The 23,044-nt window shown below is 41.1% G+C and overlaps 1 protein-coding gene across 2 annotated transcripts in view; it reads left to right on the top strand.

Moving 5' to 3' along the window:
* Nucleotides 1-23,044, top strand: part of SLC4A4 (solute carrier family 4 member 4) — a 1,959,050-nt gene that overhangs the window by 1,801,559 nt on the left and 134,447 nt on the right. For both annotated transcript variants that reach the window (XM_044061142.1, XM_044061141.1), the window contains one exon: nucleotides 4,785-4,853. In XM_044061142.1, coding sequence (XP_043917077.1) covers nucleotides 4,785-4,853 — 69 coding nt within the window. The remainder of the gene's footprint in view (nucleotides 1-4,784; nucleotides 4,854-23,044) is intronic.

The following is a 23,044-nucleotide window of genomic DNA, read 5'->3' as shown; positions in this document are numbered from 1 at the left end:
GAAATTGTAATTTATTGGCCATTTGGGCAGCTTTTTCCATCTCTTTAACTTTCTGGTTTAAAAGTCTGTGTTTGTGCTTGTTTCTCACCTTTCCTGTAACTAGTTAAGTCCAGATACAAATGTGCTGTATTCAGGTCTGTTTGTAAGCTTCTGAGCAGTGCCAAAGTCTGCTCTTCAATTTTCCACTAGATCTGCTAGTTCTCTCCTCTCCTGCACTTTTACTAGCTTATTAGTATAGCACTTTGCCAGACCACTTGTAGCAATTATTGTAGCACACAAAGTGCTAGCAGCACTAAACCTTCTACAAGGTAACAGCTCCAGTACTTATTATTAATGTCCACCCCTCCAGGCATGTCTATATGTCAGTTCCCTGTGCTTTCTCCTATTAACCTGGTGAACTTGGGGATCCTAAGGTAATATAGCAACTGCCTTATGTACACTGACAACCCTCTCCTGTTACCTCCAAGCACTCAGACTTGTGAGAGATGCACTTATATAACCAAATTGGACAGCCACACAATCTGCAGCCAAGACTGGGATAGCTGGTCAGGAGGAGAAGGCCAACACTTGCACCACACCACATGGAATACATGGCCCTCCAGAACACACACCAGCACTGCCTTCACATAAAAACACAAACCATACATCCACCTTTTGCGGAGGCTCAATAAAAATCTACCCAAACAGCAGAGACCTCCAAGGCAGAAATGCACTCGACCACCACAACACTAATCACGAGACACATAACTCTCCTAAACAGTGTGCCACTCAACCAAAGCCCCTAAGGCAAAACAGCATGCCCAACACACTAGTCATAGGTGACTTGATAGTGAGGCACACTGATGTCCCACTCACTAGGTTGAATAAGGAGAAAGTAACAGTCAGCTGCCTGTCAGGTGCCAGGATCCACCATGTAATGCACACACTCAGGTCCCTCAACAACAGGTACAAATATGACTCTGTCATTGCTCATGTGGGTATGAATGACCTGAGACGTACCTCAATGGACTACATGAAAAGAGACATGGAGGAGCTCTCGGATTATGCACCCCAGGTGGGTATGACCCTAACCCTGTGCAGCATCCTACCATCACCCGGAATGATACCACAGTACAAGCAGAAAACGATTGATTTCAACAATTGGCTAAGTTTCTGGTATCATTTTAAGGGGATCCAGTATCTGTGTGCCTGGGATGACATGATTGACGGAGCTCGATGCTTTGCCAGAGATGGCCTGCATCTGTCACCCCTGTGCTTCCAGATACTGGCAAAGGCACTTGCCACCCCTATAGTACCTTTTTTAGGTGGTGTTCCAAAGATCAAATTACCACCATAACAGTATACAAGCAAATGCAATCTGAGGGTCATGCTGCTCAATGCTAGAAGTCTAAATCTCAAAATAAACTCACTCAAAGCACTCATTAAAATGGAGAACATCGACATTTGTGCTGTGTTCTCATATTCATAAAGGATGCGCCCACCTTTAGACTTGTAGCCCAACGTAATGCATCAGAGATACTTCAGGTGCAGCTAACATTGGGTAAGACAGTGATTCAGGTCATAGCCTGCTATAGGTCCCAAACCATGTCCCAAGACTAACACTCCACATTCCTAAGCACCCTGGAGAATATTAGGGTCCAACCTAACACTCTCATACTGGGTGACTTCAACTACCCCTCCATTAACTGGGAAAACTACTCATGTAACAATACACTTGCCCAACATTTCCTGGAATTCATTAATTCCAGTGCCCTGGACCAGCTCGTTCTTACCCTCACTAGAGGTAGCAACATCCTTGACTTGGTCATTACTAACATGGGCGACCATTGCTCTACACCAATAGTCAACTCGCCCTGGTTAGATCTGACCACAAACTAATCACCTTGGAAATCCCCATCCCCCCCCTACAAAGGTAACCACCATAAAAAACTTCTCCAAAGCTAACTTTGGACTCCTAAAAACAGAGGTGGCTAATGTCACGGCACCCATGCAAATGGAGAATAGTTGCATGACTGCCGAATCATACAACAATGCACTGTATGAACATGTACACAAATGCATGGATTTCACCATAACCAATAGAACCAAGAATCTCTCCTCCAAAAAAAAGGAAGCCAATCTGTTGGTTCCCTGCCGTAAACAAACTCTACAACAGAAGGAGGAAACTGATGTGCAATAAGGTGATGTCCCAAGACTGGAAAAACTCCCTTGTCAGCCTCAACAAAATGTTGTGATCCCTCATCAAAATCCTTTAAAGTTAGCTATGAAAACAGAATTGTAGCAGATAATAAAGACAACCACAAGACCTGCTATAGTTATGTAAATAATCTCCATGGCAATACCCAGATTTGCTCTGATCTACTGCACAATGGTACTTCCTATACTGAGCCAACAGATATTGCCAATATACTGGCTGACAGATTCAGTGCCAACTTTACTCCCCCCCCCCCCCCCCAAAGGACCAATCACAATTTCAGTAGATTGCCAGGCACCCAGTATTACTGCTGCACAGGTTAAAACAGCACTGTCCAAGACCAAGAATACAGCTTCTGTGGGACCTGACAATATCCCTGGTTGTGTTCTACATGAACTACAGAGTGAACTGGCACGTCACCTGTGTGCCCTGTTCAACCACAGCCTCACCTCTGGCTTTGTCCCTACCAAATGGTGCACTGCTACAATCATCCCTCTCCACAAAGTAGGAGTGACAATAGACCCTGGGAACTATCGACCCATTAGCCTGACGAGTCTGATATGCAAAGCTATGGAGTGCATCATCATGGACCTAATAAACAAGGATATAGGGAATCTCCAAACTCTGGATCCCACACAGTTTGGTTTTGTGAAGTGTAGATCATGCCTGCTGAACTTGGTTGACTTCTTTGAGTCAGTCACCAGAGCTGTGGATGAAGGCAAGGTGGATCATACAGCCTACCTTAATTTGGCCAAGGCCTTTGATACCATTCCCCACTCAGAAGTCATAGAAAACTCACTATGCTAGGCATCAACCTCTATATCACTAGGTGGGTTGCAAACTGGCTCACAGATAGAACCCACAGTGTGAAAGTAGCTGACTCCCAAGTCAGACTGCCAACCAGTCACGAGTGGAGTCCAACAGGGTTCAGTCCTGGGTCTTCTCCTGTTTGGTATCTACTTCTCTGAAGTCCAGGTCAACATGAAGGGACTCTGGCTGACAAAGTTCGCAGATGATTGCAAGTTGGGAGCTATTATTAACTCCCCAAGTGATGTTAACAACCTACAGAAAGGCCTCACTGAGACCAACGACTGGTGTCAGAACCATGGCCTTAAGCTCAATGCCAAAAATTGTGTTGTCATCCCCTTTGGGAAAAACCCAGTTCCCATGAATTACCACATTGATGGTAGTCCACTGGACACAGAAGACGTTATAAGAGATCTGAGAACACAGGATGACAGCAACCTCTCCTTAGACCACCACATTGTCACTGTGGTCAGAAAGTCCTTCTATTTAGCACATCTCTTTACTAAGGGTTTTGCATCCAGGATGAAAGAGGTCATTGTCTCCCTCTACTCTTCCCTCATTAGGCCAGTCATCGAGTACAATGCCCCATTTGGCATGTACCTCTCTAGACACCTGCAACAAATGGAGAGGCCACAAAAGTACCTCACAGAGGATCCTAGGCCTTAAACACTTGTCCTATATGGACAGACTCAAAAAATTCCAACTATTCTCTGCCTCATATCGCCTACTTAGAGGCAATCTCTGCTTGACTTACAAAGCCATGTCTAACCCAGCTCTGTTAAGAAATGCTACATCTAAAGAAATCCCAATCCCTCCACACCACCCACTCTAGAGACCTCAACCTCATTACCACAATCAACAGAATGTGCTGGAGGGACAGGTTCATAACCCAGAGACTACACATACTATGTAATAGACTTCCCATACATGTCAAGTAGAGCACCTCAATGGCCCTCTTCAAGACAAATCTTGATGTGTGGATGGGAAATAGAAAATTCACCCCGGGGATAACTCCAGTGACTTTACTCGACAGAGGCACTGGAAACTAAGGTCAGGTGGCACTATGCCAGGGTAATCCTATGGGCTAGGCTTGTAAAGGCTCCAATGCACTGCAATCAGAAATACAGTTGTCGTTGCTTTGCCATGAAGACGATTGTATGGGGAACAGTCAAATCTTCCCTGGTTTGGCACCCATGTCTCTAATGGACACAGGCACCCTGTAAATGGTTCATCTCCCATGGCCCCACTTGTAAATGTTTCACCTCCCAAGTCCCTGCTTACACTTATCAAGGGTACCAGAACTTGTCAGTGATTTGGGATGCATGGCTAGGTCTAAAATTGCCCTTGTGCTTGTTAGCCTTGTAAACACCTGTGAATATATGAACCTATGAATAAAGATTTTTCTGACTTTCAAAATGAAACATGCAGCAGAATGTTATTGTTGAATCACTTCATTATTTATGCACATATTTGCTTTGCTTTTGGTAATTCAGTAAAATCTTTTTGCCAATGAGCTGGACAGTCTGAGACTACTGGAATTTTAAACAACATAGTGAACCACAGTGAATGCAACCAAAAAGCACAGAAACCATTCTAGGTCAGTTGCTGTTATCAGACTAATAATAAAAAAAAAATGTATGTACTGTTTGAATGCCTTATTTTTCTCAGATGAACTGCTGAACATGCAGTCATTTCCTGTATAACTGCAGAATGTTACATATACCCTTCCCTTTTAATGAAGGCAGCATTGCTACAGTTATTATTTTCTCCTTTTCGTTTGCAGTTCATTCCTATGCCTGTTCTCTACGGAGTTTTCCTTTACATGGGTGTTGCTTCTCTTAATGGAGTCCAGGTGAGACATTCTGGAAGTTCAGCAAATGTAAATTGATGATTTACCTGAAAGACTTTTGGAGGTGACATTAATTATTAATTTGATGGCAATAAGCTGGTTAAGTTGACCTTGACTATTTACAAATGTTGTGTTATAATACTATTGGTATGTTTTGAGAAGGCAGTTACAGAGAAGTATGAATTTACAAAATTAAATATGAAATATTATGGAGGTCCAGTGCATCAGCTGTGTTACTTTCTGAAAATGTTGTTCTGAGAAGTGTTTCCATACAGACTTTACTTAAAATGTTTGAAAGAGAGATAGCCCACTGGAAATGTGTGCATAAAATCTGTTAATGAAGGAGACATCTTACAGTTAGCAAAGAAGCTGGTACAACTAAAGTCTGTCCACAAAGGACTTGCTTGTACAAATGCAGGCATTTTTTTTTAGTTTGTGGAGGTGAAAGGTTTTAAAACATCACTTGAATATTTATTTCAGTATGCATTCTAATAAAAGGTTGCTTTTTTCCCTACATAAATTTGTCACTACTTCAGTTTTGGCAGTAGTTTTACAGAGTAACAGAAATATGCTTCTTTAATGTAACAGACTACCTTAGGTTAATATTTTCTTAATGTTTTAGTTTTCATTAATGCATAACTGAGTTATCAAGTAGTAAAAAGGCATCATAGTTGAATATTAACTAATAAGAGGTGGCATTTGTTCCTCTCAAAATCTGCAAAAAAAGTAGAGTCAGTCATGCCATTGCTATTAGTCGAATAGCCATGCATGGATCTCAGAAAATAGTGATTGCAAGCATGTTAGAGTGAAAAAGTGCAAGAGTACAAAATGGAGCATTTTATATTGTAGCACTTGTCTACTGAAATTAATTCTTAAGGTGATGCCCTTTGAATGCAGACAAGTTAGCAGTGTAGAGCTCTATAAACACTGTAGTCATTAGAATGCAGAATTTTTTGCCGTATGTGGAAATCTTGGCCCACCTTGTATGTCTGTTTTGACTGTAGATTGCATAAGCTGTAGACCCTTTGTAATTAACAGTATTCTTGTTCTGTTCTGTTATTCTGCCTTATACGTGATCAATGTGTTTTTAAATCTCATTACTGTTTTTGACCCTACTGTCACTTTCAAAAGATTGTGCCAATCATCCAGCTCTCGTTTTGTGAAGTAGCACTTGCTTTTGTCTGCCTGCGCTATGAAAGAGCATCTGGAGAAGCAGTGGTGACAACGTGTACATCCCTGTTTAATGAGTTACCTGATTCTAGTTTGCTTAACTTTAGATTATGTCTACCAGTTTTCACACATCTTATTTTCATGGTTGTACAACTGTCATTATGTCTGTGTGTAACATGCACTTCTAATTTGCCTTTGTATGACTTCTGATGCGGACTTTACACCATTTTTTGCTCCTCTCTTTTGGACTGCCCAATGCTTCCTACATTGTCATGCTGTAGAAAGTACTGGCGATGAAAGTTTATCCAGTACTTACAAAGATGGAAAATGTCTTGTTTGTTTTGGCAAGGTTACTTTCTATACCATCCAATATTCCATCAGCTCTCCTTGGTGCATTCTCATTGGGTTTACTTACCTTTTAAGTTATCATGGTATGAATAAATCTCTGGTGAGGATACTCTTCTTCTACTTAATATATACTCCTTTCTCTGAGGTTTTGCTTCTTAGATGCATTGTTTCCACTGATTTGTGTTACCATACCTTACTCCATTCCACTCAAAAATCAGTATAATTGTTTAGCTTTAGCCAGATGAGGAATGAATTTGTGATATTTTTCTTTAACTGAATAAGCATGGTAGACAGAACTGCCCCTTTTTAAGGACACCCCAAGATCCATGACTCAGAGATCTCGAAGTTACACATTAGGCAAATGGAAAATGAAGACGTCAACTAGGACACTACAGGAAGCAGCTCATAGCCTTAATCCTCTGTAGAGAGCTGCTAGATTACTGGTTAATGATAGCCTCACCCTTTAGCACGTTCACAACAATCTCAATTTCCATATCGCTGGGACTGTGCCAAACCTTATAAAGAAATTGTTGATGTGGGTGTGTAGAAGAGGATTTATGACCTGTTTTACAGTTGGGTTGACATCACAGGTCACATTGATTTATAGCCATTCTCACACTCTTCCTTCAGTTATTAATGATTCATCAGCCGTTCTCCTAAATGCACTAAACTACCTGCTGAGGTTGTTTCCAAGTCAGCATCCAAATTTATAAACAAATCCTCTAAATAAGGTGTTTACCCCAATTACAGAAACTTCTAACTGCAGTTCTGTTGCACAATACTGTACATTCTATAAGCTCAGCAATTCTCTTACCTTGCTTCACCCTTTATCAAAATACTAGAAATGGTGATGTTTCTGCCTAAATCACAGATTGCCTGGAATGGTGTAGATACTAACAGATTCCCAACAAGACATTTTGTAGTGGCACAATATGAAGCATGTCTCGTATATCACCAATTCTAAACATAATCCCAGAAATGCTGTAAAATTCATTACAGGCATGTTTGTGAAACTTTAAGGCATCTGCCATGGACCACAACCTTTGGATTCATGCAGTGAGAGACATTAATATATCAGTTACCTTAGTAACATACGTTAACTGATATCTTTGTAAGATTTCAGTTGGTAAAATATGTGCAAGCTTTTGGACAAGCCACCTCCATAAAGAGGTAGGTCACTAGTGGAGTCTCCTAAGGCTCTGAGGCTGGGTCCCCTCCTCTTTGGCATCTATTTATTGGAAGTCAAGGTCAGTGCCAAGGTCCTCGGGCTTACCAAGTTTGCAGATGATTGCAAGCTAGGAGCAATCATAGGAAACCCTCCAAGATATTACCATCTTACAGAAAGGTCTAACACAGACAACTGACTGGTGCCAAAGCCACAGCTTAAAACTCAATGTCAGGAAATGCATAATAGTACCTTATGGGAAGCTGGCCACCCAGAGAAACTACCTCACTGATAGAACACCCCTAAAAGTGAACACTGTAGGCAGGGATTTGGGGACTCACATACCTACTGACCTGGCTTTTAACCAGCATGTGTCTAAGGTTGTAAGAAAATCATTCTGTGTCACTCAACTTGTAAATAAGGGAAGGGAGACGGTCCAGGGAAGTCATAGAGCCACTGTATTTAGCACTCATCAGACCCATCATTGAGTATAATACCCCCATAGGTATGTACCTGACTAGACACATGCAACAACTGGAATGTCCGCAGAGGTTCCTCACAAAACGTATACAAGATGCAAACACAATGTCCTATGCTGATCGCCTCAAAGCCATATCTCTGTACTATGTTTGCTACAGCCTGCTGAGAGCAGGCATCGTTGGATCCCACTCTGATGGACATTTTGCACATCTGCAAAACAAACAGTACCAGAAGTAGTAGATATAAGGATTTAAACTGTGCTTGTGACTTAAATAGGTTGGAGGGACAGGTATGTATATCAGCGAATCCCCACTCTCTGGAATAAGTTTCTCATCCGTGTGAAGTAGAGCTCTTTCCTAACCCTGTTCAAGTGCACCCTGGACCAGTCTGACACCCATGTCTCTGATGGTCAAAGGCAGCTATTAAATCACACCCTATCTATCATACACCCCTTAAAATAACTTTAAGGCACAATAACTTGTGGGATGCATTTCAGTAGCATGTCTAGGCTTATAAAGGCAACAGTAGTTGTTAGACTAGTATACTTCTATGAACCTATGAACCCTGTCTAATACAGTACAGATCATTTCACATCACTGTTCAGTCTTGGTCCTGTACTCATCATATTATTCCACCTGTTTCTGACAATGACACATATCAAGCCCATTAATACCATACAACGAAATCCCATTGTAGTTTGCCCAGACAGTACCTCCTATTATGTCTGTAAATACTAAGCTTAAGGCTGTCTTTAGTGTTCTGGAAAACTGAATAGTTTCCAACTTAATAAAGCAGAATGTGAATAATTCCCCCTTTGGGATTTTTGATTTAGTCCCCTAACCTACAGTACATAACTGTTAACTTTGTGGCTGGAATACTGGAAGACTCTCCTGACATTTTCTTGTGGCTGCCTGTTTAAGCCTGAACTTTCTCCACCTCAGTTTTATCTTTACATGCTTATTGTGATCTAATTCTCACCTCCACAGACTCCTTCCTGTGTACCTTTTTGCTCCATGACTTTTTTTGTTATTTGTTTGCTTGTTGACCTGGAAAGAAAAATTTTCCTATAATCATTTTTACTTACAACCCAGATTATGGTCAAAATAGTAATGATGTTGATTGTACTTTCCAGTTTCAAATGTATGCAAACCATGTAAGCACTTTATAGCAGTGTTAATACTAATGCATTCAGTGCAGATAATACAATCAGTACAAACAGAAAATATGGTCTAGTTAAGTCCTGCAGATTATTCAAACTACACTGAATGTACAGCAAAGTAAAAGCACATAGAGGTAATGTATTTGCAGAAAATATGATACGTTGTTACATTAATTGAGTCCAAAGTGCTCAGGTATGTTAGAATAAGTGTAGAAGAATGCAATCATGTCACATTCATGCTGTAGTAGTAGGATTCATCTCACATTTGTGGTGTAGTACAAGGAATCATCTCACATTTGTGCTGTAGTTCAAGGATTCATCTCACATTTGTACTGTAGTACAGGGATTCATTTCACATTCATGCTGTAGCACAAGGGTTTGGTAATACCCTTAAGCATTATTTAAAGCAAACTGGGCAGAGAGAGATTGATATGGGTAAAGACAGAAATGTGGGCAGAGAAAGCGCACATCAAATATATTAGTTATTTTATTTGCTGTTTATTAACAGGGTAGGTGAGCTGTCTGGCCCCAGACCCTTTTGAATCATGAACCTTATAAAACGGTGCAAATTAACAGTCATTACAGGAACAACAATTATAGGCAGTACTGCGTAATGTAGTAAGATGTCGTGAAACAGGTGCTTAACATAGTATATTGCAGTAAAAATAACACATAATGAACAGTACGGTAAAATAATGGAAAATGACTTAGCATTTAAACGTAAAATGAACAATGATGACCAATTCATAGAAGTAGTAGTGCTTTCATTGTTGTATGCAGATAACAAGCTTTAATGTAAATAATAGAAAATACAGAGATTAGCAAAAACTGTGTTGGGAAGCAACTTAAGTTCATCAAAAGCTTTAGTAGGTGTTATAGCAGAACAACAGTAATTATGGAAAGGGATAGCGCTCAGAGTTAAACACTACAAGAAGATTAAGTATCTATGTTGATTAATAAAATAGATCATACAAGGTTTAACCTGCTTCTTGAAAACAAGTGCCATTAACTTTGTTATGTAGGAATTCGCTAAGAGCAGCTTTAAAGACCTTTAGATTAGCCTATTCTTGTGTATTATTTAGTGAATAAATAACATTCTTATTTAGAAGTATATTTTCAGTGGGGGGGGGGTATCCAGTTATGAGGATGTTTTAAATCAAGGTGGCATGCAGCGAGATAGCTCTTTCTGCAACATGAAGCCATCTAACTTGTTTTAGTAGGTTCCGCTGATGGATATTCATGTCTGCAAGTTTTTATGGGTTCTGAGCTGAGCGTAGGCATAGTGAGGTACAAGTCCTGCCTTGGATGAACCCTTTGTTTACAATATGCATTGAAGATATGTATTTTGACAGTGAAGAAAGAAAATAAAGTTGTGTTAGGAATTTATCATTTATCATAATTGTAGATGTTGGAGTATATTTACTGTTGCACCCACCTCTCATTGGAATTCTGCCTGCAGGAACCCAACAGCCTACCAGACATCTAGAACTTCCTTCCACTTGGAAATATAGACATCAGTAGTACGGGGGGGGGGGGCATCAGCTGACACCACCTTCTGATCTTTTTTGCCTTGTTAACAAGAACACAAGTAAACATAATAAATATATACCCTGGGGAAGTATTGACCCACAAAACCTTAATCTGCCTTTCTGATTTTTAGGCAGGATCAGAAAAAGGTGAGACTACAGTGAGGAAATGAGAGACAGAGTGGAAGAAATAAGGAAAAGACAGGTACTCATTCAGCCTCACAATGCCCAAGCAAGATAATAGAGGGTAAGGTTGTATGGAACTGGGCCTACAACAGTGAGTATACCCAAATGTCTACAATTCTGATAAAGTACTACCCAAGCTTACTATTCTTCATAAGAATTTCAGACCACAATGTTAAGTGGTTCACTGGCCCTAACTGGACTTTTAGGAGAGTAGACATTGTAGAATGACCACAGAAAACCCTGCCCTGGTCCTGGATGCAGAACTTAATGTTTTGAGAAGGTGTAGACAGAGGAACAGGTGGCTTCTTCTACAGCTATCTGACTATCAACTTCATTCAAGAATGCTGTGGGGGCTGCTGTAGCAGTAGTATATGGTGCCTTGACATGGTCTGGCACAGGTTTTCCATCTAAGGAGTAACAAAAACAATATACTGGGCAAGACATTTTGACAGAGTCTGCTTCTTGACAGTTTCCTCTCCCTGTACTTCACAGAGGAAACCACTAGCTGATCCGTTTTTCCAATTTCCTTAGTTCTTCCTAACTAAGCTCAGAGCTGTGATTATTCTGTTTCCCAGATGATGGTCTCTGGTAAGAAGCACCAGAAAATAAATAGACTGACTCAAAGAAAGCTCTTCACCACTTTGGACATGAGAGCAGTGTCGGCATGCAGAGTGACTCGGTCATTGTCGAAAATCAAAATTACTTCCTTACACATTAAGGCTTACAGATCAAAAATTCTTCTAACCAATGCCACAGACATCAAAAAGAGTCTTCTAGGACAGGTTGATTATGGGAAATGAAGTAGCAGGTTCAAATGATGCTAGGTTTAGTTTCTTTAATGCATAACTGAGATCCCATGATGGAAATATTTCCTTTTTGGGTGGTCTGAGATGGAGTTTTCCAATTTAGAACCTTCTTAACTGATAATAAGTTCTGAAAGGGAGGCTATAAATGCAGGCAAGATATGGTAGCCTTAACTTGCACCTTCAAGGAGGCACATGATAGCCCTGATGATGTCTACCATGAACCTAAATTAGAATGCTTGTGTCTGTTAAGGCACCAGGAGAAACTCTTCCACTTTTCTAGGTATGATGTCTTTGTCATTGGTTTCTTGACCTCCATCATTATGTGTAGCACATCTTCCAAAAACATGTGCATGATGATAGATAGATGACTTCTAAACCATTGGCCTTAAGTATTCTGAGAATGGACTATAGTAAGGAACCATTCTTATGTATCAAGATTTGTACTTACTGAAGCAACAGTATATACTTTTCCATTGCTAGACTTAGTAGGATGGATTTGGGTTATCAGAAGCACTTTGGCCTTTCCTCTTTAATTTTCATTATCAAGGGGAGCAAGATTATTGGAGGGAAAGCAGAGAAATAGAGGTGCCCAACGAAAGAAGACATCTCATTTCTATACAGTTGAAGCTGCTGTCCTACTGCAAAACTTCCTGAGCTACCTGTTCTTTGGGAAGCAAAAGGTCTATTTCTGGCACAACCCATCTGTGAGTCAGATCCATGAGCACATCTCTTTCTCAGCATCCATTGGTGAAGGTCTTACTGTGGCGTTTATATCACGTTATCTAAAGATGAAAATAGCGAACGCTGTTTCATTGAACCTAATATATCTAAACCACGTAATATTGAACATTCAGAACAGCAAATTTTTTCCTTGGGAAAAAATTTGCTATTCCGAAACACGTGCACACAACACAAGCACACCTAAAAAACATCAATAAACACACATACACTTATAATCCTACAACTAACCCTACACTAAACTATACATACACTACTATCTATCCACTTACCTTAACCCAAACCCTAACCCTAAGGTGCGTCAGTATCGCACACTCACCTAACCTGTGCCCTAATCCTAACTCACTTAACCCGCCCCTAAACCTAATTCATCTAACCCGCGCCCTAACCCTAACTCACCTAACCCGCACCCTAATCCTAAACCATATGATCGCACACTTACCCGAACCCGACCCGTAAATCTCCACCACAGTGCTGAAAATAGTGAAGCTACAGAACCGGCCAAATGAATTCTTTCCCAAGGAAAGAATTTGGTGTTCTGCAGCTTCGCTATTTTTAGTGTTCGATTAAAACGGGTCGATATTAGAACATTCGAAGCTTTAAAACTTCGATGTTCTCATATAGACCCTTACAGTGAGCTGCTTTGCCTGTCTGCTAAGACATTTTCCTGTGACACAATGTATGATGCAGTGCAAGTCAGTCCTGAATCCTGGGCTTCTTCCCAAACTTGTATTGTCAGTTTGTGTAGTAAGAGTGGCTGCCCTCTTATGTTCTGTTGTACTTCATCTCTGTGGTGTCTGTTAAAATGTGCAAAGGTGCCCCTTGTCCACAACAGTTTGAATGTTTTCAGTGCTAGTGCTACAGCCATCATCTTGTTTACATTTATGTACTTTTTCCTCATATTGTCATCTCACATGTCCTGGCTCCTTATATTCTCCATACGTTACCCATCTAAAGCCTGAGGAATTTGTGGTGAGGGTCTGGGTCCACCGTGCAAGCTTGAAAAGTGTCCCTAAATGATATGCATTTGGATTTCCAAAGTGAAATCTGTTTTCTTCTAAATTTTATTATTCTATTTCTGTAAATATGTTAGTTGCCTTTTTTTTTTGCTTTTCTATTTCTATTTCCACTGAAAAGGGACTATTTATCACAGTGAAATGAACCCAGCTAACAAAAGGAAAGAATTAATGAACAAATAACTGTATATTGGGCAAAAGGGGAATGGTGATCTCCAGAGGCTGCATGTGTCAACACCATCTATTTCTGTTGTACCACTACAGTTTATTCATGTCGAGAGAGTCACCATCAAGCTACAAGATGCCATGTAGACCAGGATCCTGAGGAATTCCCTTGCTGTGTTGCAATCTCTAGCTAACATGGTTTGGAGGAACTGGGATAAAAATAGAACCAGGTCTTTAGGCAGGAAGACTTTCTGCTGTTCTCTGACTAGCAAGGAGTTAAGAGCATGGGAATGTTTTAGTAGGCATCCTTTAGATCCCAAGTGACAATGAGGAACTGAGGAAGTAGAAGAAACAGGATGCATTGTAGGGTATGCATTTTGAACTGTAGGACTATAAGGTATTTGTTTAGACATGAAAATCCTAGAATGGGTATCCAAGTACCTTCCTTTTTTGGGCACCAGAAACAATCTTGAGTAAAACTCTGTACCCTATTCCTTACTGGTACAATTTTCATGTCTCTCTGTCTTAGTAGGCCCTCTGTCTAGGGTGAAATGAAATGAAATGAGCCTTACTTTCTTAGACCAGGTGGGATACTTACATATTTTGGTCTGTTTAGGAATTGAAAAACTGAAACTAAATGACAAAAATTGCATTCTCGTATCCTTTGGAAAGACATCTAACCTGAGGAACTATCACTTGACAATATACCCCTAAGAACTGACAGAGTTGTTTGGGATTTGAGAACTTATATGGACAGTGTCCTAACTTTCAATCAACATGTGTCCATTGTTATAAAAAAAGTTCTATATTGCACAGCTTCTAGACAAAGAAATTCTGCCTAGATCTAAGGATGTCATTGTTTCATTTCCTCAGCCCTCATTAGGCCACTCATTGAGTATAATGCCCCCTTTGGCATATATCTGTCCAGATACATGGAACAACTGGAACAACCACAAAGATACAAGGCCTAAACAGTATGTCCTTCATAGACCAACCTGAAGCCCTGTCGTTACACTCGGCATCATACAAACTGCTAAGAGGTGACATGTGTCTGGCTACAAGGCATCCTCCAACCCAATACTGATGGGTTTACTGCATGTCAGCAAGTCAGATGTCATCAGAAATACTCAGTTTAGGGATCTGAACCTCTACTGCAACATCAACGGAATGGTTTGGAGGTACAGATATATCTTGTAGAGGATACCACTGCTGTGGAACAGGCTCCCTGTCCATGTAAAGCAAAGCTCATCCCTGACCATATTCAAGCAAAAATCAGATCTATGGATGGGCAATAGAAATTTACCAGTGTGCTCCTAATGGACAGATGCAATTTATCCCATGCATGGATCCCCTCAAATTATCTATGGTATGAACCAAATTATTTCCACTAAGGGTAATAATAATTATTGACTGTGAGATGGGTAAGGCCAATCAAAGACCAAATGTGATAGGTTAATTCAAGCACCAAAAGGGAAATTAGCTAGCCTTAAAAAAGGTCTGCAAGAGCAGCTAGACTCATACATACTTATAAACCTATGGAATTTATAACCCTGTCTAAGAATGTTCAGGAACCTCCGCTTCAGGGTTATCTACTCACATTCTTCTACAAACACACACTAATCATTCCTTATCTGTAAATATGGAGAGGGAATTGTGTTCTACTTTAAGAAAAGGAAAAAATGGGGTGAAATTTTTTTAGGTAGGGAAGGGCAGCTTGACTTGAGTCATAGATATTCGCTAGGGTTAGTGGCCTTCAGGGCATCCATCTTGTTGCAATGCTTTGCTTGTCATTTTTTCCTTTATCATCCTTATGGCTTCCCTTTTTGATGTTTGCTTTTCTCCTGCTTGGAGAAGAGGGCCCAAGATTTGGAAGGCTAACTCATGCTGAGCCTTAGAGCTTAAGAATGAAAAAAAAATGATGGACTGACTGTATGACATTTCCTATTTCATCCACTCTGTTGAATACTTTCTCAGGGGTTCAGAAGTTCTGGACCTTGTCTGGAGGGCGACATTAAGAAAAGCCAACTTCACATGATCTGGTAGGGGCAGTGCCTTCAAACCAGAATTGTCTCCTAATCACTGACCCAGTAGCTATTGCCTTGTATGATCCATCTGGTGCATCATAGTCACATTTTTGGAGTGCTTGACCATAGGGAAGAGATGCTGCATAAATCAAGCATCTTCTGCTTCAGGTTCTTATCATTGGTCCCTTCTGTGTTAGCCTTCAGTTAATCCAGGACTCATTCCTGGAACTTAAGCATGCATGTGTGGCTGTTCAGGGCCCTGAGTGCCAGGATAGCAGATGCATACATTTTCTGACAAATGCTGTCAAGAATTCTACTCTGTCTCTTTTCAGGTCAGCTTTGAAAAGTAGCACTTGTGCCTAGATGATATAGCTGGTTAACAAATGATTAAAAATTGAAAGAAATACCTACTGATCCTGATACTGAGTAAGCTTCCTACATGTTGGTTAAATGTTATGTTTATCTGCTGTACCTTCCCATGCTAGACTCTATCTTATCACTATTGTTTAAATACTGAGGTAAAGAACATGCCCTTCTATTCAACGTTGCAGGATTCTTTACATATCGGAAGTCCTCCATCCAAGTGTCAGACATCCAGCCAGCATACAACAGCCTTTAGCTACTGCAGGTGCATGAGATGTCACAACATTAGCCATAAAAGGACGTCCACACATGCAATCCTTAGAACTTTTCTGCCGACATTTGTAACACTTAACTCTTACGTCAGTCTGCTGCCTAATTTCATTGGTTGCTGCCAGCTTTCAGATAAGTGCCCCATTGGGGATTTATTTCTTTGCTACTGCCTTCTTTGCTTAGTTCATGTCATCCAGGAAGGGCAAGCATAGGCGTGGAAGGCAAATTCCACATAAGGACAGCCACGATCTTTGTCTTTTCTGTTTAGGCCCCAAACACGGCCATTGTTCTTGTTTCATTTGTCAGGCATTTGTCCCAAAAACATTGCAAAGCTAACATTTGGCCTTGAATCTTTACTTAGAGAATCATGGACTTAAAAGACCAGCTAAAGACATTATGGAGGGTTCAGTGGATGCTTCAGCTGAGCCAATTTGGAAGATAAAAGTCAGTAAACCTAGCCCTGAATCTTCTTCGACTGCATCTCTTTCCCCGACATATCCATTAAGGTTAGTGAAGACCTGGAGTTACATTCAGAGGTTGGATCTGGTTCATTGTTGGGTACCTCTTCAGAAGCCATTAAAGAATCTGACTTTGGCATGTCCTCAGAGGCAGTGGAGATGCCCATTTCAGACAGCCAAGGGGAACCACAGCTTACTGTGCTTTAAGGTCCCAGGGACGTACCTCTTACTCCAGCTAAGGAAGAGAGTGCAGAGTCGGCCGCAGTAGCCAGGCGTATGTTAGGTTCTTCCTCAACTCATTATGCAAAAATGCATGTTAAGGAAAAAACAGAAAACCAAACATTCTCAGGCTCCTTCCTCTCCACAGTCCAACTGGGATACATTTTCTCTGGGGCTGATTAAGACTGTGATGGCTATGAAGCCTTCCACTGCTGTTTCTGTTCCTTCTTTCACATCCTCTCCTGTTAAAAGAGTAATGGTACAACAATTGCCTGATGATGCTGATGATGCTGATGATGATGCTGATGCTGATGATGATGACTCTTCCTCTGATGAGGATTTCTTGGCATATTCTACACAAACCACTTCCCCTTTAGAATTTGCTTCTTCAGAGGAGGAGTCCAGTGGGGCAGATTCCCCAGTAGAAGAGATTTATTTTGGGGAGACCATTAACAAAATGAGAGAGTTTTTTAAATGGAGCTTATAGATCTCAGAAGAGCAAAAAAGGTATTATGGCCTATTACAAATGGAAACTCCTTCTCCTTCTGCTGTGGATTCTGTTTTGCCAACATTTTTGGATTCTTTTTCATCTACTTCTAAGACCTCTGATTCACAGGCTCCTGCACTTAAAAGACCAGGCAGGTTCTACAGGGTTCCTGATGAGTATCCATTGCTTCAGACAAGGAGAGTAAAATTATGGAAATACTTGGTAAGAAAGTTCATACTTCTGCTTTGGCTGTCAGAGCTATAAACTATCAAACATACATGTCCAGGTATTCACTAGCCCTGCTTTCACAGCTTCCAGATTCTGACCTAAGAATTCACATTGCATCGCTGTTAGCAGCTTCTGCAGGAGTGGCCAGAGACTGGATTAAATGCAGTTATGATGCAGCTGAAGCATCATCTAGAGCAGCTGCTTCTGTCTGTGTCCTTAGAAAGCACTCTTGGTTGAGGCTTCAACCTTTGCCAGATAACAGCAAAGCAAAATTGGTGGCTACACCTCTAGATAAATCTGCTCTTTTTGGTTCTGTAGCTGCAGATTTATTTAAGTCCTTACAAAAGAAGGGAAAGGAACTTCAAGATTTGAAGCACCTTTTTGTGTCTCCTGCTCCAAAATTCCACAGAACATTTCCCACTAAGACTTCCTTTGCTAGGAGACAAATGTGCCCATCTTCTTACTCTGCTTCTTCTTCCAGATCTAAAAAGACTGCAAGAAAACCTCCACAGTCTAAGACTACTGGTTCTGGCCTTTCATCCCAGCAGCCTTTTCCAGCCAGGCCAAGTACTCTGCGACTACCAACCCCTTCCAAGTCTTACTTCTCTATCTCTTCATTGTCCCTTCCTTTTCCTGCTTGGGTAGTTATAACACATAATTATTGGGTTTTTGCTGTTGTTATCCAACAAGGATATTTCATAACTTGGAAAAATCTTCCTACTTTCATGGGTGTTCCACAACCTCCTACAAACCAGTTGACTTTGTTTCCATAGGCTCTAAGGGAATTACTTTCTCAAGTCACAGTTCAGCATGTGCCAGTGGACCAGAAAGGCAGAGGGTTTTACTCAAGAATGTTTCTTGTCCCCAGAAAGGATGGTCCTTGGAGACCAATTCTGGACCTATCCCACTTAAACACTTTCATACTAGTACCAACTTTCTGCATGCTGTCTTTACAGACTTTGTTTCCATTGATTCCTCCTCAGTCTTATATGGCTTCTCTAGACATCATGGATCCTTGTCTTCACATACCTATCCATCCTCTTTACAGGAAATGTTTACCTTTCTCTGTGGCTTCTTTGCACTTTCAGTTCTCTGGCTTGCCTTTTGGACTTTCAGCTGCCCCAGGGGTATTCACAAGTGCTTCTTTTTCTGGCTCCTCAGTCAGAACAGATGATTCAAAATCTCCATTTTGTCATTTCTCTCCTGCAATGTCTGGGGTTCACCATAAATTTCAAAAAATGTTTTCTTTCCCCATCACAAGATCACATCTTTCTAGGGTGCAGGTTCAGAACAGACCTTATGATGGCTTTTCTTCCACCAAAAAATATTCTGTCCCTCATTTCCTTCTTCAAAAGTTTTCCGCCTCTTCCCTCCATTACAGCCAGGGAGTTTCTGAGACTTCTTGGGTATATAGCATCCACAGTAACTATACTGCCCCTTGCAAAACTCCACAAGGAAATTTCAGTGGTACTTAAAATCAGTTTGGATGCAGCATGCTCACCCTGTGGCGTTTGTGATCCCTCTATCCCCATGCCTAGTATCTGAGCTCCTTTGGTGGATTCAACAATTTTCTGTGAATCCGGGACTTCCTCTTCATCTGCCCAAGCCTACTCAAGAGTTCACAGATGCTTCAGACATAGGCTTGGGGGGGGGCAAATTTTGCATCAAAGAAGTTGCAAGGCCTTTGGTCTCTTTCACGAAGAAAAGAGCTTATCAACATCAAGGAAATGAGGGCTCTTATTGTAGCTCTACAGGCTTTTCGTCTTCACTTTCATCCTGGTCCTCTGAAAGTATTTCCAGACAACAACACAGTCCTTTGGTATGTTAGCAAGCAGGGGGGGAACAAAGTCTAACCTTATTTGCAGGCTAGTTGTCATGGCATGGGATTTAGCAGCTCAGTAGATTGTGACTCTTCAAGCAGTTTGCATCCCATCCACCCAAATGTTTGAGGCAGACATACGAAGCAGGTCCATGACTCAGTCCCACAAATGGATCCTTCACAGGGCTGTTTTTCTGGACTTGGTCCATTGGTGGGGTACTCCTCTACTGGATCTTTTTACCTCCCCCTGAACAGACATGTTCCTCTATTTTGTGCGAGAGTTCCACATCATCTGCCTTGGGAGGTGCTTGACCTATCTTTGTCATGGAAGGGGATGTTTCTCTATGCATTCCCCCACCCCTTTCCTCTCACTCAGAAAGTCCTACTCAAAATTCAGCAGGCCAAACCAAACATATTGCTGGTGACTCCATTTTGGCCAAGACAGCATTGGTTCCATCTTCTTCTGCTTTTAGCCAAGGGCAATCATCACAAGCTCCCTCACAGAGTAGACCTTCTCACACAGGACAAGGGATCTCTGCTTCATCCACATCTGTCAACCTTACAACTGACTTTGTGGGTGATAAGCTTTTGATTCCTTTCAGCCACCTTTTTTTCAGAGGATGTGCTTAGGGTTCTGCAGGAGGCCAGGAAACCGAATACTAAGAAATTTTACTTATCAAAATGGAAGCGATTTTCGATTTGGAGTCTTTCTCAAAATCTGGATCCATTTTTAGTAGATGTTCCAGTAGTTCTTTCTTACTTGTGTGAGTTACTTAAGAGTGGTTTGGTTTATTTTTCAGTGAAAGTTCACTTGTCAGCCATTTTTGCCTGTCTGCCATTTTCTCCACCTTTGGCTTCCTGATTGGAAGTAAAACTTTTTCTTAAAGGCGTCCTTCATATTAAACCTCCTGGGAAACCAGTTCCACCTCTTGGGATTTGAATTATGTCCTAGAGAAGCTTACAGTAACCCCTTTTGAACCTGCAGTCTCAGCTTCCTTAAAGTTGTATACCTAGAAAACAGTTATTTTGCAGCTTTAACCTCTTCTAGGAGAGTTTCTGAGAATCAAGCTTTCATCGCTTCTCTACCTTTTCTTGTTTTTCACAAGGATAAGGTATCTTTGCATGCTACATCCCTCCTTTATGCCCAAGGTGATGAATGAGTTGTCTCTTAATCAATCTATTCAACTGCCCACTTTCTTCCCTTCTGCTCAATTCTCCAGTGAGAGGATTTTACACACCTTGGATGTACATAGACAATTCAGATTTTATTTGGATAAGACTAAGGTTATCAGGAAGTCTGATGAACTATTTGTTTCTTTTCATCCCAGGTCTTTGAATTTGCCTGTCTGTAAACAATTTCTTCTTGGATTTCTAAGGCAATTTTGTTTTGTTATGATTTTCATGGTAAGACTCTTCCTGTTCCTGTTAAGGCTCACTCAACTAGGTTTGTGGCTTCTTCAGTTGCATTCTTTAAAGACTTGGATACTAACAGCATTTTAGAGGCTGCTACTTGGTCTTGTGTTAATACTTTCACCAAACATCACAAATTGGATAGCATTTCTAGATATAGGGCCGGGTTTCCTAGAGACATTCTCCATGGCTTTGTACAAAGCTCCTCTGTGCCTTCCTCTTCCGAGGGTTCTTCTAAGCTTTGGTATTCTCCCATATGTAAACAATACTTTAACATTGAATAGAAAGACACAGAATAGATGTGTAAAATCTTACCATAACCATGGATGTCCTTCTCTTCTATGTTGCAGTATTATATCCCTCTCTCCTTCCCCCTATACCTTGCTTTTTTATTGTATGGCAGATTATTTGTCCTTTGCTCTGGTGTTCCTTCTGGGGCATTTCAGTTCTGAGGATTGTATGTGCAGATGTCCTTTTATGGCTGACATTGCCAGTACATACGTGTGATGTCCCACATACCTGCAGTAGCTAAAAGCTGTTGTATGCTGGCCGTACATCAGGTCACTTGGGTGGAGGACTTCCTATATGTAAATAATACTGCAGCATAGAAGAGAAGGACATCTATGGCTATGGTGACATTTTACACAACTATTCTATACAGCTCTATCACTCTTGATGCTTATCTGTCATCTGTTTTAGCAACCTGATGTTCCCCACTACCCAACCTCCTGTGAAGCCATCACCTTTCATTTATTAGTTTTGCCATCCTGGCTTGTCCTCTAACTATTCCTGTTTTTCATTTTTTTTCCTGACCGCTTTGGTGTTATTTTTAATTATTCTGTCAATTACTTCTCATCCTCTGATATAAATTCCTGTTTATTGTATTTTTTATTTTTTAATTATCATCCCTTACTTTTGCCTGTTTCTTCAGGTCACTTATCATCTCATTCTTCCTGTGTACCTTGATAGAGGACTGAATTATTTGATGCACCCCTTTCTTGGTCAGAAGCCACTATGTCCATAAATCTGATGTGGCACATGGTCCTATCATGTACAGAATGGCTTAGGGATCTGCTAAAGCTGGGGCAGCATGCACAACAGTGTACTGACATACTTGGCTTAAGCTAACAGAATTTGTGGAGGACAGCATGGTGGCCTTTTTAGACTCCTGATTCTCAGAACATCTGTTCAGTGACAATGTCAACAAGCACCTGAAGGAGATGAAGGGGTTGAGGTAAAATAGCAGCTGCTGGGGTGTAAAATTTCAGCCTTCCCAACAGCCTTTAAGAATTTAAAAAAGTGCCATCATTGAATGTGGGAGTCCACAGCCTAGAAGCAAGAGGGGTACAGAAAAAGGCCAGCAGCAAGGTTCCTTCCAAAATACCTGCCCATCCACAGGCTGTGGAATCTGCCACTCAGTAGGAGGTTGTAGGCACCGTCTGGGTAGACAGCAGCAATCCTGAAATGCTGACTGACTGCTGTCTTTTGAAGGAAGTCAATGGATGATTGCCTCTCCCACCAGCCCTCAGAGGTCATGGTTACTATTTATGATTCCGTTTGGAGCCAGAAGTGACAAAGAACTTCAGGTCCATTCTGGACTTCACTTGTTTAAGTCCTATGTAGTAAAAGGGAAAGTGTAGATGGCTTGATGCAGAAAATAGTTCTTTGTTTTATTACTTAATGACTGGTTGTGTTGTTTGGACCACCAGGACACTTATTTACACATTAACATAGTTAAGCAGTCAAGAGGTACTTCTGCTTCATAGGATCGTAGGGGCATAGGAAGTTACTAGGCTATTGGCCCTGGGGCTCTTATAAGCCTAGCCAAGAGTTTTGCCCATGTTTAGACAAGTCAGCACTCAAAGCCCCTGTCCAACAGGGACACAGGTGGAATCCCAGGGATGTATTTACTGTCAGGTTAGCAATCAATCATTACCAGTAGAGATGCCTGCCCTCTGGTTTCCCACATCTTCCTCAATCTTCACCAAGTATAAGGCAGCAGGAAATTCCCCCCAGTGGCCGCTAGGAACCAAAAGTTTCCTGAATATGGATGATTAGATCTTTGTTGCCATCACTGAGAAACATCTCATTCACATCCAGGTGTCTGATCTGACTGTTTGATTCCCTGGCTATTAATATCAACTATTCTAAATCCAA

The sequence above is a fragment of the Protopterus annectens genome, chromosome 2.part0 (assembly GCF_019279795.1).
Source record: "Protopterus annectens isolate FY-2018-M chromosome 2.part0, PAN1.0, whole genome shotgun sequence".
NCBI classification, from domain to species: Eukaryota; Metazoa; Chordata; order Ceratodontiformes; family Protopteridae; genus Protopterus; species Protopterus annectens.
This window is presented reverse-complemented; position numbering and strand designations above follow the sequence as displayed.